General features: G+C 42.3%; 1 protein-coding gene across 1 annotated transcript in view; it reads left to right on the plus strand.

The window, feature by feature from the left end:
• The window catches only part of tenm1 (teneurin transmembrane protein 1), a gene marked incomplete at both ends in the record, with an annotated part of 354,011 nt that overhangs the window by 280,388 nt on the left and 56,657 nt on the right, over positions 1–16,966 (plus strand). The window contains 2 exons of the mRNA XM_080773976.1: positions 11,591–11,674; positions 16,584–16,778. Of these exons, the coding sequence (XP_080630102.1) occupies positions 11,591–11,674; positions 16,584–16,778 (279 nt within the window). The remainder of the gene's footprint in view (positions 1–11,590; positions 11,675–16,583; positions 16,779–16,966) is intronic.

Genomic DNA, 16,966 nt, shown 5'->3' on the forward strand with positions numbered 1-16,966 from the left:
TGTTTATTTAAGCACCTCCAAGACACAATTATTTTTTGTTCATCTCTATGTGTGTGTGTGTGTGTGTGTGTGTGTGTGTGTGTGTGTGTGTGTGTGTGTGTGTGTGTGTGTGTGTGTGTGTGTGTGTGTGCGCGTGCGCTCATGATGTACTGTATCACAAGATCACAAATTTATTTTGGCCTTAAACCGGTCAATGCTTTATAAACCAACAGTAGTATTTTGAAATAGATTATTTGATGATGTCTTCTCTTTGCATTTAGCGTTTCTTCCTGGAGGCTGAAACCTTGTCAGTTAAACGTGCCAATGGAAAAACTGTGATATAGTGACATCACAATACCATCCCCTCCCCTAACCCCTCCCCCTTTATCATACAACAACAGCTGTGGGTGTGGCTTCAGTTCAGGTGGATCACCACCCACCAGGCAAACCAGGCATACTTAATGAACTTGGGCATGTACACATAAAAATTACATTTATTTAAAAGAAAAAAGAAAATAAAAAATCCTCCTTGTATAATAATAATACCCGATGATCATGTTTTAGGGTGGAGAAAAAAAAGATTGAAGCTGAGCACTGTGACTTTTCATCATTTTTCCTTGGATCCCAAAAACAATTTTGTCTTTGTTTAGCTGGAGAGAATTCTGGCACATGCACTCGTTGATTTGTTCAGGGCATTTACTCAGTGCTTGTATTGGACCACAGTCCCCCGGTGATATGGTTATGTAATGTGTTTGTTGTCTGCATAATTATGGAGACATATTGTGTTGTTTTTCCATAATCTGAGCCAGTGGGAGCATGTAGATGTTGAACAGAAGAGGCCCCAGAATGGAGCCTGGGGGGAACTCTGCACTGTAATCTTTTTCCACTCAAATGTTTAATTACCTACAGTATAGACACAAAGTAGGTAGTCCCTGTCCTGTAAGTATGATCCAGGCTAAGTTAGTACTGTGCAGAATGTCACACTCAGTTTCTGTCTAGTAATATGTTGTGGTCAACTGTATTGATTGCTGCACTGAGATCCGGTAATACTAAGACTGAAGTTCTGTCTGTGTGTGTGTGTGTGTGTGTGTGTGTGTGTGTGTGTGTGTGTGTGTGTGTGTGTGTGTGTGTGTGTGTGTGTGCGCGCGCAAGTGGATGTTGATGTCATTGAAGAACAAGAGCGTGCTCGTGTGTGTGGTGTGGTCGGAATCCTGACTTAGAAAGTATCAAAGCAGTTGTTTGCCTGGTATATCCTTGATAGTTCACAAATCGGAGAGGATGGTGATGGTAAACGCAATGGAAATATTTGAAGCCAACTAAACAGAGACAGAATCAGAGACAAAATCCAATCTTTGAGTGTATACGTCATGAGAAGGAGTTCTGCCGTTGTACAATGAAAAGGACAAAGTCACAGCAAAAAGCATGTTATTGTTATTGTACGAGTGTACGATCTGTCTGGACTGACGTGTCACAAAGCTCCATGTCTTCTTCGGTCTCAACAGCTCTGCTGCTGGGACCAGAACATCATGGTTGGATTCATGACACTTCTTGCGTATAGGCTATAGATTGTGTTTGGTATAATTGTGCGGTCAATTTGACTGCACAACAGATTATAGGCTGCAGTAGGTATGAACGCAGAGTGTACCAGTGGGCTGGACAGTTGAGCTGTGTGAGCAGAGAGCACTCGTCAGCTATAGGCTGAATGCCGGCCCTCCGTTGGGCTCGTTATTAATTAATTTGCTACACAATGTGTTAGATCAGAAGCTCTTTGAATCGGGCATTGCAGGGCAAAAGCAAAACTCTGGCAGTTTTGGTTGACAAACGTAGGCAGTCAGTTGTGAAAGCTTGATGCTATACACAGACCATGCTAATGTGCTTGTAGGAGAGAGAGATGCAGGGCCCAGGGGGGGGGGGGGTTCTTGTGTGTGTGTGTGTGTGTGTGTGTGTGTGTGTGTGTTGAGTTTATGATTTTGCATCCTCCCATGTTGATAAGAGTATTTAAAAGTTTTTCTTTCATTCATTCATTGATGTTCTTGGTTATCCTAGTCTACTGAGGCACTACTTAATGTACAGTATGTGTTTACCTTGCTTATTTTAAGTCGGTCTGGTTGAGAGACTGAGAGAGTCTGCTAATTAACCTATAAGTTGTAAAGTTTTTATGTGCGTCTGTGTTTTTCCGTTCGTTGCACTGTGGTCCAGGTGAGCACCCAGAGTGGTTGTTCTTTTAAACCCAATCCATCTGTGTGTTGCCTGTCAGCATCCCGCGTGTGCATCTGTTAACACGCATGTCTGAATTCCATCTGTGTTTGCTGTTATGTGCTATAGCGCTGCGCCCGGTGTCAATATTGGAACGCTTATGTCCGTAGACAAACAGTTCTGCTGCAGTGAGTTAAGCTGAGAGAGAGAGAGAGAGAGAGAGAGAGTGAGCACAACCATGGCATTGGTTGAATTCATATAGGGTTTAGCGTCGGTACAGTTTCAGCTTCCAGTGCATTATGGTTGCAACTGACTTACAAGTACTGTAGTTTTTACCAGGCGCGCAGATAGGGGGGAGGATTTATGAGCCATGTACCGTGGCTGCATGTGTTTTGCTGTGTTGGCAGTGTTTTGCCGTCAAATCCGCTAAAAAACAGTATGGAGCATAACTGAGCATACTTTGTTGATGACACTTTGCCAGCATTGGCGATAGATCTCATTCAATTTGACGATCGATCGAAGAGTACCTCTTCAATCTTGATCTCAAGTTTTGTGACGCGCAACAACACAACTAGTATTTATCCCAATAATAATAACATAACATGACTAGCCTATATCTAAATAGTAGGGATGCACCGAAAGGGAAATTCGTGGCCGAAACCGAATACCGAATATAGGAAACAGTTGGCTGAAAACCGAATAGCCGAATAGATCTTTGTTGTAAAGCTACCTGATTATGACAAAAGACATGATTATGGCAAAACCTAACATAAATAATAAACACTTATGGGTCCATTAAAAAACATCTAAATAATTGGAGGCTTTGTGATTAATTCATCTCAATTAATCACATTTTAATCGCATATCAATAGGCCTATTTGACCTGAGCAGTGAGCTTTTTTTTCTACATAAGCATAGGCAATAAAAACAAGTAGTAATAATAATAGTGATAATATTATTTATATAAAGCTTCTCTCAGTACTTAAAGACACTTTTCAAGGAGAACATGACAAAACAAATAAAAACAACTTTATTAGAGAAAAACTAAGACTATGGAATAAAATAAATTAAAGTGGAATGAGATAGCAATATTCCAGATGTGGGTTTGAATTTATAGGTGGTGGCATGTCTTTTTTGGGGAAGTGCATCGTTTTGACAGGTCTGCCTGCTGTGAACAGTGACCCTGACCATTGAACACGGGACACAACGATACAGTCTATCATTCATTGTTAAAGCTCCAAATGATATTCCCATTCGTCTTTGTGTCTGCCCGTGTAAACGCAGCAGCGAGTGTGAGGGGTTGGGGAACGGATGCAAAGTACATAGTGTTAAAACTAACGTTAGCTCCCATGCTAGCTACTAGCTTCCCTTGTCAACAGAACACCACCACAGATCGGGTGGAAGCTGCTAATATCACGTTGCTTGTGCCCGTGGATGGGAAATAAGATTTAGAAGGCTATGGAATCGTGGATGAAAGCACAGATATGTGCAATACAGTTGTGTCGGATCTGCTGATCTGCTGCTGCCCGTGACTGCTGCTCGTGTGTTGTGTTGCGACTGTCGCTGACGGCTGAATGATGCATAGAAAGAGCGTCATAAGCATGCGCCCTTCCTGCGCTGAAAGTAGCAGATCTACAAGCTATCTACCCGTCGCAATGCACAGCGTGTTGGGCTTGTACATCTGTGTTTTCCTCGCAGTTTAGTTCGATTCACAACTTTAGGACCACTACTACTATTCGGTGATATTTTTCGGCTTATTTGAGCCGAAACCGAATAGGCCGAAATGTTCATTTTTAGCCATTTTCGGCCGAATATTTTCGGTGGCCGAATTTTCGGTGCATCCCTACTAAATAGTCAAGAAGTATAGAAGTGCAGACTTAAAGGACAACTTGAGTTTTTTTCAACCAAGGTTCATTTTTGAGTGGTGCAACCACTCCCTTACGGAGTTGTGTGTGTGTGGGTGGCTGCCTGGCTGGGTATGAGCACGAAAACAGCATGGTTGTTTTTCACCACCTGTGCGCAACCTAACACACACATAATAACTGTATATTATGATGATTTCGGGTGTGCCAGTACAGTACAGTACAGTACAGTACAGCACAGGGTACAGTAGAGGGACCGGCACAATTTCTCAACCGTTTCGGACGCGGGCTGCACGCCGGAACCGCCCCAGCCCCCTGGGCGCGTTCCTGGGGGTCTGGAGCTGAACAGTGCATTACTATCTCTCTCTCTGTTTCTGGCACAACAGCGCCCCATACTGGTACTAATAGTCATACTGGTGCTCATAGTCACATAGGTGAACACGGACATTGCTGTTCCTTGGAGTGGTTGCACCACTCAAAAAAAAATCGCAAAAAAAAATACATATTTAGCCCCATGTTCGAATGCAGCAAATACAAAAAAAATAAAAATAACACTCATCTTTTAGTTTCTCTAATGACAACCTAAAACATGAACCTTGGTTCATGTTCAAAACTAAAGTTGTCCTTTAGCATTAACAACAATAAAAAGACGCGGCCTCCTGTGGAGAATGAGGCCGCCGTGTGCTGGAGGCACGAGGACAAGACACCAGAGGTGAGGCGGTGCCTGCCTTGTGTTGATGAATCTGTCTCCGTGTCTCTCCTAATGAGATTTCACACTCAAAGCATCTCCCCTCTCATTTGACACAGCCTATAATTGGACGTGTCAGTGGCAATATAACAAGATCCATTTATTTACCAATTCATCCCAAGAATCATCAATCAGGAACACTGATCCCTGTGTGTGTGCGCGTGCGTGCGTGTGTGTGTGTGTGTGTGTGTGTGTGCGCGCGTGCGTGTGTGTGTGTGTGTGTACGCGCGCGAGAGACTTAACTTATCACCCTATCTCTAAGGGAGATGCCAAAAATCTAATTTGGCCGCTTGTATTCGCGACCCTATTCTTATACCTTGTGTTAGAATTGATGTGCAACTAAATAATGCTTAATATTCATTGTAGAGCAGCAACCAGAAACACAAGTTGTTGGTTCCCAACTTGCGTCGTTCCCCAAGTAGGCCGTTGCCTGGCCGGCACAGGTCTAGTCCTTCATAATGTTGATATGCTTGTCGCAGAGATCGATAGACCTGCTTTTGTGCTAATCACACTATAAACTTTCCTGGCTGGTAAGGTTCTGACGTTACCATCAGTTAAGTTGTTGTCCAACAATCTTTGAACAAATGTTCAGTTGTCACAACTGCTGCAACAACTGAACATTTGTTCAAAGATTGTTGGACAACAACTTCAGAAACTTTATACATCCACGTATGTATGATAACAGCATCCTAAGGTTAGCAAGGCATATCACCTCTAATACTAAGCATGTGTTGTATGGAGAATATAGGTTGCTACCTTCAGGAAGGAGATATGGTGTACCAGCATACAATAAAGTCAGACTAAAGAGGTCCTTTGTCCACCAGTCGACCTTGAGGCTTAATCAGGAGTTGTAGTAGCCACAGGATAATCTAAGTGTGGATATTGCTCTTGTCTTCATGTCTTTATGTATGTAAATTGTCTTGTTCTTTGTGTTATGTCAAATGTGTGTTCTGCATACGTGGCTGCTGTGTCGCAAGACACATTTCAGTGTGAACTGAAGATAAAGTACTATATCATATATCATAAATGCTTTCCCCATCACAGCCCACTTACAGTAGCAGTTCTGTCAACTAACTGCTGCCCCAGCCAATGAGCCAGAAACAAGGGGACACAGAAGAACCACGTAATCAACCGAGTAATCAACAATTTGCCAAGACTTTAATCTCAAACACCAATAATGAAACGCCATCTGACTCCTGACACGGGAAAGAAAACCCCCACATCTGTAAACATTGTGACAAGAGCTCCAATGACTTGAGTAATCTTAGGAGATACCAGCGTCAGGGTGAATCTGTCATTGTGATGTCACAGTTTTCAGTGAGTGAATCCGTTATCCGTTTACTCTCCTCCCCCGTCTGCATTCTGCAGTTATTTCCCCCCGCGTCTGTTCTGGCCTTGGTGGTGTTAGAGGACAAATTAACATAACGCTGTCTCACAGTGTGTGAGACAGCTGATAGCTGGATCTCTATGGTACTCTACACATGGATTCAAGATGTCAGACTTATTTTCTGTGTGTGTGTGTGTGTGTGTGTGTGTGTGTGTGTGTGTGTGTGTGTGTGTGTGTGTGTGTGTGTGTGTGTGTGTGTGTGTGTGTGTGTGTGTGTGTGTGTGTGTGTGTGTGTGTGTGTGTGTGTGTGTGTGTGTGTGTGTGTGTGTGTGTGTGTGTGTGTGTGTGTGTGTGTGTGTGCGTGTGTGTGCGTGTGCGTGCGCGTGTGTGTGTGTGAACAACTAAATCATGCTTATCCATTGTAGAGCAGCAACCAGAAAAGTGCAAACTGAAGTTTACAATATGGTAGCAACCATTGATTATTTTCTTAGTGATTATTCCATTGATTTATTTACTTTTTTGAATAAGCTCAAAGCGTTTTTTTCCCCAACACTATTTTCATTGTTTTTGACTCCTGACACAGGAAAGAAAACTGCCGCTTACACTAACCACAGTAGTCAACGTCCAAGCGTCGGGCACAGTCTCTCAGCAGCTTCTATTGACAGCCTCTGTTTGATTGTGTAGCAGCTGGGCTGATTGGAGCAGCTGGGCTGATTGGAACCGGCCACACCTGTGCAGGCTGATTCTTTGTGGTAAAGACCTGGTGGAGACCTGTGCTCTCAAGGAGCACTTTTTCCACTATATCTCCCTGCTCTTAATGGTTAAAGGAGAATTCCACCCTAGCTGTTTTTTTTTACTGAATTTTTTTTATTTCATACATTTAAATAATAAAATAGTAGGCGGGCTTCTAGAAGAGATCTAGCGTAAGGGCCACTACGGAGGATAAATCGGCTAAATCGGTGTGGAACGCTCGGCGTGTTTTTTTTGTTGTTGTCGTGACAAATGGATACGGACTACAAATTAAGGTAATAAAAAAAACCTGCTTGTCCGGAATTCGCCTTTAATGAGCCTATAATTGTTTTTCTAATTGTGTTTTCTATTGGTTCAATCTATGCGTGAGTTATCTGACTGAACCACAGCTGTGGAAGGCCAGAGCGAGTGCTCTCCATGGTCCTGGAACAGTGTTGTGTAGAAGTAGGCTCTGCAGGGCAGACCGTTTGGACCTTTTGAAAGAAACACTGTGAGCTTTATCGTGGAGTAAAGTGCTATGTTGAATGGATTGTTGTGACCACGCTGCTGGCTGATATATGTGCTTATTCAGCACCATGGACAGAGGCATGTAGAGGCAGCTGCTGCACACGCATGCACTGTGACGCACACACACACGCACGCACTGTGACGCACAGTGACGGATCAACCCCTCAAGGCCCTGGCGCTTTACCAAATCAAAAGGCCCTACACAGATTCAGCCAATTAATTAATTAACATGCATGCGTTTAGCGCATATCCACCACTGCCTGTGCTGCCCGCTGACACACAAGACACAGCCTTGGCAGTGGGCACAGCCTTTACAACTTCAGTCTCTGCTAAACTATTATGTAAGGACTAGGCGATTACTTTATGGTTATTAATACAGTCATTAACAAGAAACATGCATGGCAATGATGAGATGGCGGAGAAAACGATGCTGTTCCATGTATTTTCTTATACTGTATTCAACAGCCAAACAGCTGTTGTTACAGTTCATGGTCCACATAACATTTGTGCACCAACAGACAATGCCAATATTGTGGAACGTTTTAAAGACAGATTATTATTATTGACGACAATGCAACCATGTGGGTGCAACGTCACTGAAAACTTTCATAATAGCATTTCAATTAATTTACTGTGCTGAAATCGTGAAATGGAGGATGTAAGCACACACTTTTGTTGGTTTAGAGCAGTTTTGCGCCAAGGTCTTGTGTTTATATTCCTTTAGGCTATATTACATATAGGCTGTATATGTTGTCGCAACAGCACACAGTTGGTCTGAGAGTGTGACACTTGGTTGTGAAAACCAACCAAACTCTATTTGGTGCTCAGACAGACCCAGCCAGAGACCCAGGCAGGGACACACATAGGAGTGGTTGCACCACCAAAGAAATATACAGTTAAAGAATGTAAAAAAAGGTCAAAACATGTACAGTATAGAAAAGCCAGGTAAAATGTTACAGCCCACTATCACAAAATGAATACAAAGGATCACAATGTGTGCATACAGTACACTGTACCCGCACTCGTAGATATAAATACTCTACAGTATATGCGCACGCACGACACACACACACACACACAGGCGAGGGGCTCTGCCACATACAGTGTTGTTTTGTTTATTTTTGGAACAGTAAGGAGACTTGATCGTATTGGTCTGGCTCCAGCATAAGGAGTAAAAATCACACCTGTGTGAACTGAGTGGTGCAACTCTCCTCTCCCTCCTCTCTCTCTCTCTCTCTCTCTCTCTCTCTGTCTCCCCTCCTCACTCTCTCTCTCTCTCTCTCCCCTCCTCTCTCTCTCTCTCTCTCTCTCTCTCTCTCTCTCTCTCTCATTAGCAGACAACAGTGCAGCACTAATACTATCTCTCTCCGTTTCTGGCACAACAGCGCCCCTACTGGTACTCATAGTCATACTGGTGCTCATTAACGTCACATATATAGGTGAACACGGACATTGCTGTTCGTTGGAGTGGTTGCACCACTCAAAAAGGGTGATATGTCGAATTGTGCAAGGTTGAGTAATATACAGTATTCATATGTTCAAACTGAAAGTGGAATCCTGAAATCATCCGGTGTGTACAACGAGCCAGTGTGGAGAAATGACATGAGCACAGGGCTGATATACTGTATGTTCACATTTTCTTATACTGATTAATATAAAAGTACATTTACTCTGAGTGCTGCCTGTACTACAATTTTGAGGTACTTTCACTTTACTGGAGTATTTCCAATTTTCAATAGGCTACTTTTACTTCTAGTCCACTGCATACTTGTAGTTTTACTCCACAACAATTCTATGAAAACTTTAGTGATACCATTTACTTTGTGGATTTTGATTATTCTTACAAAAGACACTAATCCTCAGCCCTATATTATGCCGGCCATTTAAAAAGTAGCAGATCTACAAGTTCACAAAGCGTCGCGTCGCAGATCGGCTATATTTTCTAAAGATTTTTTTAAATACATTCTGCACAATGAGTAAAGGCTACTTTTACTCTTGCGGTATATTTTAAGTATATTCTGATGCCTATATTTTGTACTTTGTACTCAAGTACATTACTTGTAACAGAGTATATTTCTACATTGCAGTATTGATACTTTTACTTAAGTAAAACATGTGACTATACGTTTTCCACCGCTGACTTCCTGGCAGCAGTATTTTTTATTATGTTAGTGGTGGATTTAGGTAATCCAGAGAGAGTGCGTGCGTGCGTGCGTTTGTGCGCGCGTGCGTGTGTGCGTGCGCCCCCCTGCAGGGGCAGCAGGCGGGGTAGTGTTATTTGAGCCCAAGCTGATCATGGTTATTGGTTGACATTTGGACCAGCGTGAGTCTTAGATAAACAGGGAAGGCTCCCCGCCAACCGCTGTGACCTTTGCATGAGCGTGGGGGGGTGGGGTGGTGGTGGGGTGGTGGTGGTGGGTGTTATCCAGGAGCTGGCTTTTCTTATTTGGTTTTATCAACCACTTTCAGCCTTCCCCGTCTCTATTTTTGGCATGTCTTTCTTAGGGGAAAATGTTTTAAACGTGTTTGTCGAGACTGTATTTTGAGGTCGGGGTCTATGATGCACTTTAATACACTTAAGGTCATTACACACTGGCGAATTAGCGACGCGATGTGAATAAGCGATCTGAAAATGCCCCGGAAAATGTACTTGACATAGCATCACAGTCATCCTAACCACTTCATCCATTTACATATATTTTTTTCTGTTCAGATTTTTGTTTTTTGTTTTTGTATGTTATGATCAGTGTATCAAAAGTGTATAAAAGAATATCTATTTTGAAGTATATTTGTCGTATCATCGCAAGAGGGATTGTGGCATGATGCTTAAATAAAATACATCATTCATTCATTCATTAATATTTGCATACTGTAAATACAAGCTCACAGTGTGTCACTTCGTACCACGCGGCGAGCTATTTCCGCAAACATTTGACAAAATAAATGTAACCTTAATCTTCCCTTCCGGTGGTCGCTGGCACAAAACATTTTCAGATCGGGAGTCCACGGGCAAATTAATATACATTTCCTTGACATGATGAAAAAGTTTGATAACTAATATATACTAATGACTGGAGTCACAGGCTTGCCACACGACGTCCCAGAGTCACACTGGAGTCCCGCTGTTCCCATGTCGCTGATGTTGGGGGTATTTGTCGAGTATACATGTCCATGTACTTCCTCTGCGTTTCCTCCCCGTCCTAAGCACTGCATTAGTAGCAGTGGAGGCCATTAATAGGGCACCCGGGGAGCAGGGGGATCCCCCAGACATGTTTAGATTTTCTTTAACCCGTTCTGACCTGAGATCAGATTCTACACTTGTCTTCTAAATCCTGACAGTTTTCTGAAAAAGCTGTTTCTATGTCAGTCGTTCTTCGATTTAAAAATAAATAGCAGACCTACAAGCTCGCAGCGCACCACTTGGTGGCGCGCTATGAGCTTGTAGATCTGCTATTTTTCAATGGCTAAAGCATAGCATAATAACACCAAAAGGGGTTCCAGTGACAAGGGGGGTCCAGCGACAATAACACCAAAACATTATCTCTGCATAGAAAGCAGATAGCAGAGGTGGGGAAGGGATGATATATAAGAGTTTATCTCTTATAGCTATAAATTCACTCAAGATGATTTTTTTATCACGTTGAATTTCTATTATCGGGATCACCGTGAATATATCCTCGTGTGGGACAAAACGGCATATTTTGATGATTATCTGCATATTATTGGCCAAGAGAATTGTGACATGAAATGCTCCTATTGTCCCATGTACTAATTACATACCGGTATAATATATATTTTGTGTGTGCGTGTGAGGGTGCGAGTGCAAAGTAAGACGCGCAAATGCGGGAAGCGAACGCAAGAAAATTGTAATAAACACACGGGCTGGGAGGATATAGACTGAGAGCAAAGGTTTGTAAGGACTTAACCAACACTTGTGAAACGATGATTATGAATCTTATCACCTTCTAACTTAAGAGAAGACATAACATCCCGAAGCCACATGAAAACAGATGGAGCCTCGGGGAGGCCATCTTTTTTTTTCTCTTCTGTTCTTTCTCCTTGCTCCCCATCCTCCCCTACTCTTTTTTTCCCCCCCTCTTTGTAGAAATAACAAAACGATGGAGAAAAACAACTTTCACCCACTGTGTTACACCTGTACTACTGTATCTACTGTAGCTGTGACACGACAACGAAGCTGATCTTTGTTTTTTTATCTTGCAGGTGCGTCTAGAGTGGCCTACGGACCTGGCTGTCAACCCTCTAGATAACTCACTCTACATCCTGGACAACAACATAGTGCTACAGGTACACATACACAATACATACTGTACGCATGCATGCATACATGCACGCAACACGCACACACACGCAAGCGCATGCACAAATACTGTATATATGTGACTAAATTTGACTGAGGGACTTTTTTCGTTTTTTCATGTCATATGAAAGCAGGGAATCATAGCTTCAAATTGACATATTGGTGGTTCAGTTTGATTGATTGAAATGTTTATTTGAATAAAGCAATTCAAAAGAAACCCCAATATAAACAGAAACGTGACAACGTCAGAATAACAAGCGGTAAAATCCAAAAGGGGTGAGAAGAAGCATAGCTTTTTGCTCCCACCCCCTTTCCATCAATACTAAATATCATTCAATAATCTATTCAATACTTGTATAACAAAATCTGTGATATCTATACATATACAGTACACACACACCAGTGTGTATGTAAAACCACCAGTTTTGAAGATATGGCTTATAGAGTAATGTTTTGCAGAAAACAGCGAGTTGAGAAAAGGTTCACTTCTGTGGTCTCTAACATTACACCTATAGCTCCATGTTTAAGCATTTATTGCATATGTCGATTTCAGCTCTGACACTTATTTCAGACATGCTCACCTCTAGTATGTGAAGAGTCTGCCTGTGCTATAAACTCATAAAAAAAGAATAAAAAAAAAGGTTTTCTCTTCTGGTGAAAAGCTGGAATTTGCGCGATGGCAGTCTCTCAGTCAAATCTGGTCACATATATATACACACTGTATTATTTAATACGGAAGCATGGTCTTCCTGCTTTCTCTGTCGCACCTCCAACCGCGCCATGGTGGACTACGTATCGTCGCTGTCGAGTGGAAACCTTGTATGTCCAGAAACCGTTTCCCGTTTTTTAAAAAATGGATACAAAAAGGAGCTGTGTTCCAATGGATCATATAGTAGTTATTATTTATTCACAAGCTCTTGTTAATACTTTTCGTTGGTTAAATATTTATAAAACCCAGAGACAGACAGCTACCACTTTCACTCTCAAAATGCAGCGCCAAAATCTTTCATTTATTTATTTAGTTATGAAATATGAAGAGAATGGGTAGTGTAGGGGGTGTGACGTGTACAGTAGCAATTGGTCCTTCTGGCCAGCAATCAAAGTAGTTTCAGAGTATTTGAAGCCATGTGGTACCCTCTGCTATTTTTGATGGTATACAATTACAGTCTATGGAAAAATATCAAATACATATATCAAATGAAATGCAGTATATTGCGCTTTTCAGAAAATTATGTTTATGGCTAATGCATTTATTTTTGTAAAACATATGCACGTAAAGAGCGCGGTGAAATGTAATAACTCCATTACAACTTACAACTCAATCAATTTATCACATCTCTAGGGTACATCAGGCGTTTAAGTATTTTTTTTAATTATAATTTAAGTATAAGTGTCACATGAAAAGATATTGTAGCTTATAATTATAATTTAACTAATGTGTTATCTTGTAACTTTGTGGCAGTGTGGATTTATTCTATTATGGTTGATGTCTCTTTGCCTTTGCACCAGCTTTGTGTGAAAGCTTTTATATACCATTCTATATATATATATATATATATATATATATATATATATATATATATATATATACCATTCTTCATTAACAGTTTGACGGCCGCTAATTGTTTCATCCATGGTTCCACCGCGCATAATACGACATACCCGCCGTTTGTTTTATGTGTTTAATTCGCCGTATTGTAATAATTCAAAATAAACTCCGTCTTTGCCGCGGAGCTGGAGACGAGACCTTCATGTTATGATGACGAAACCCGGAAATCAACACATGCTGTGGGCTGCTAGGGCTTCTGGGAAATTGAGGCCAATGCAAATGAACGGGGTACAACAACGCCTCATGGAGGTGGGTCTCGTGGTGCGGTCTTGTGGCGCACCAAGATGGCGGGTGGTGCGATCGTTCATAACAAACCGGATTTTCACGGATCAAAATCCCAAATACTTCAGCGTATGCTCTAAAGGTAATAAAAAATCTCGGCAGCGTAGATTAGAATATTTGATTAAAATGCAGGTTAAGCGTGATTCGCAGTAGAACTGTTCACATTCAGTTTGTTGGTGAGAGTGATCACCCATTAGTCCAATACAGGCTCCATTCACTTCAAGTTAAATATACAGTATATATCATTTTAATATATTATTACGAATGCCTGAGGAAGACCATGTGTGACAGAAATGTTTCTTAAATAAATATCCATGTGCTGTGTAAACTGTTAAGAGTTAAATATTAGAAGACATTTGAACAAAAATGACTGGGATTCTTCTTCCCCAAGAAATATCGCTAGAGCTAATGTTGCTTCCCGCATCAACACAAAGTGGGACACTGGTCGTGGCCATTTTGAAGATGCGCGCGCATCCACTTCCATTATAAACCCTGTATTCAAAGCTCTGTGTCTCAGAAAGGACATTGAGGGGGCCGTTTCTGGTGAATACAAGGGTTTTCAACGGGCTGTAGCGGGCGGGCTGACACTCGCGGTCGGGTTTTTACCACCACCGACCGAGACAACAACATCCGGGCATGACACCGCACACAGCAGTTTGTCATTGTAACATCCGGTTAAGGGATTAATTAATGCTGGCGCGAATTGGGTTAAAAAAGAAGATAAATAGCCTAATCCATGTCAAAGGGTATAGCCGATTTAATGATTTTATAGAATGTATCCAATATACCTAATGAACCGGGATATTCTCCAACAACGATGCAGTTAATTTAGTGTAACGTTACTCTTTGTCAGCTTATAATGATAATGTATTATCTATTTAGTGGGCAAATATAATTATACAGAATGCACGTGTGTGCGCGCACACACACACACACACACACACGTGTTCAGCCTGTCACTGTCACTCATGCCTAATTTATACAGTGTGACGACGAGTCACGATGCAACACCATGCATCATGCATGCATAAAAAATAGGTCCTCTATTATCTGGTGCATTGGAAGTGATTTTCAGGTTTCAGCAAGGGGAGTTGTGGCGGGGGTGGGATTAGGATTATAATAATTATAATTATAATTATAATAATAATATTAATAATTATTATTATTATTCAGACATTTGGTGCATCTACTTCTAGTCGTTGAATAACATTTTCAATGAGGGTCAATGTGCTGTGGCGAATCACACCTGTGATTGGAAACTCTCACCACGAGAGGCGTCCTCCTCATACACTCCATATTCATGTGGAAATCACTGAAGCAATGTCTGTCCTCTAGTCTGAGACACATAGCTCACCCAAATATATAGGCTGGCATACTGTATCATGGCTACCACAGTGGAAAGTGGTATATACACTATACAGTATAGTGTCTGCCGTGAGGCAGAAGGACCTTGTTATCTCTGTATTTCGGCGTTTTCAGTTTTGTCAACAAAATAGCCGACCTGCTACCTCACGACACCTTGAGAGACGAGGTGTTGTGTGAGCTCATAGATCGGCTATTGTCACATTTTAATTGTTGTTAAAAAATTATATATATAATATATATGTGACACACGCGTTCCACACCCACACAGGGAGTGTGGTGTCGAGTCAGTCGGACCCGTGGTTTTCCAGAACCACGACAAAAAGGCCTCTGCCCGGGCTCTGCACCCGATCGCCCCTAAAAAGGGAACGGTTTTGAACATATAGGGCTGTATTTTGCGTGTCTTTAAGTACCAGGTCTTATTCCCTAACTTGAGTAAACTAAAGACCTGGAGGCGTGATCAATGCTCTTTGGCCACTCAGAATAGCCAAATGCCATTGATCACGCCTCCATGTCTTTAGTTTACTCAAGTTAGGGAATAAGACCTGGTACTTAAAGACACGCAAAATAAAGCCCGAGGTTTCCACCCGACAGTGAGGATAGTAAAATTGGGCACATATTTCTACTGCTGAAAGGGCACAATAGATCTTTACACCACCCAGCCCTATACATCTATGAATCATTCATATACCGTACTGGCGTATACTCTATCATTTTAGAAACGTATTAACTACAACAGAGAGATATTTGAAAGGCCACATGAGACGCATAGCAGATTCTCCACTTATTTGTCCTATAAAACGGGAAGCTGGGGGAACTTGTCGCACGTATTGATGTGTGTTTGCAGTTGCCCGCGGTGACTTGCGTTCATGCCAGATTGACAGACAGCATTAGGGTTTAGAAGGAAACCGAAAAACACTGTCAAGTTAGTTACCACGACCAAAGAAACAGTAATAACTTTCAATCGTAGTGTATTTTAATTGGGGTGTCACTGTGTGCCAACATGAAGTTAACTTTAGCGAGCTGTGCATGCTGCCCACAGAAACCGTGTCTTTACTACAGTATGGTGTACAATAGTATTACGTTACCACTGCGTCGGGTTCTAATGCAGTGGTGTTCCCAAGCGGTGTGCCTAAGGTACACTGTTGTGTACGTGAGACAAAGTGTGAGACAAAATAGCAGATCTACTGGTGTGTATTCGGGGGGTGGGTAAGGTTGAATGGGAGGAGTGGGACGGCTGCACTACAGTATGTCCTCCCGTTGGGGGCTCCTCATTGGCAGGTGAGCTACTCTGAATCATTTGGGTGTTTATTCCTACACTACATGCCAGGGCAGCAGTGTTGACAGATTATGCTGTTGGCAGAATACTGTATGTCTTGAGAGATTGACTCTAAATAAAAAAGGGGGGGGGGGGGCATTTTAAAACCAATGCTTTAATCACTTCAAGAGAACCAGACTTTAGTCAACTTACAACGATACTACAAAAATAGCGGATCTACGCTGTGACACTTTGTGAGCCTGTGTAGATCTACTATTTCTGGCCAACGTTTCCCCCAGAACAACGAGAATGCAACAACGAGCAATTGGTTTACTTAAACAACCAGCAGCTGTAACGTCATGTTAATTGTGTACCCACCCGCCAGGTGTCCGAGAGCCTGCAGGTGCGCATCATAGCGGGCCGCCCCATCCACTGCCAGGTCCCGGGCATCGACCACCACCTGGTGAGCCGCGCGGCGGTGCGCGCCACCCTGGAGGCCGCCAAGGCCATCGCCCTGTCCCACCTGGGGACCATGTTCATCGCCGAGACGGACGAGAGACGCATCAACCGCATCCAGCAGGTCACTCACACACACACACACAGTCCGTATATATACGTACCCCCAACGTATACTCCGTCTATATAATGGTCCTATGCGGAAGCTTTTAACATTGGTCCCGTTCCTATAGCAACGCCCCCACCGTTCCAACTATGGGATTGCAAATATGAATCTCAGTGCAAACCTGCAGTTGAAAGGAGGATTTTTAA

The sequence above is a fragment of the Protomyctophum bolini genome (genome assembly GCF_963924005.1).
Source record: "Protomyctophum bolini genome assembly, chromosome: 10".
NCBI lineage: Eukaryota > Metazoa > Chordata > Actinopteri > Myctophiformes > Myctophidae > Protomyctophum > Protomyctophum bolini.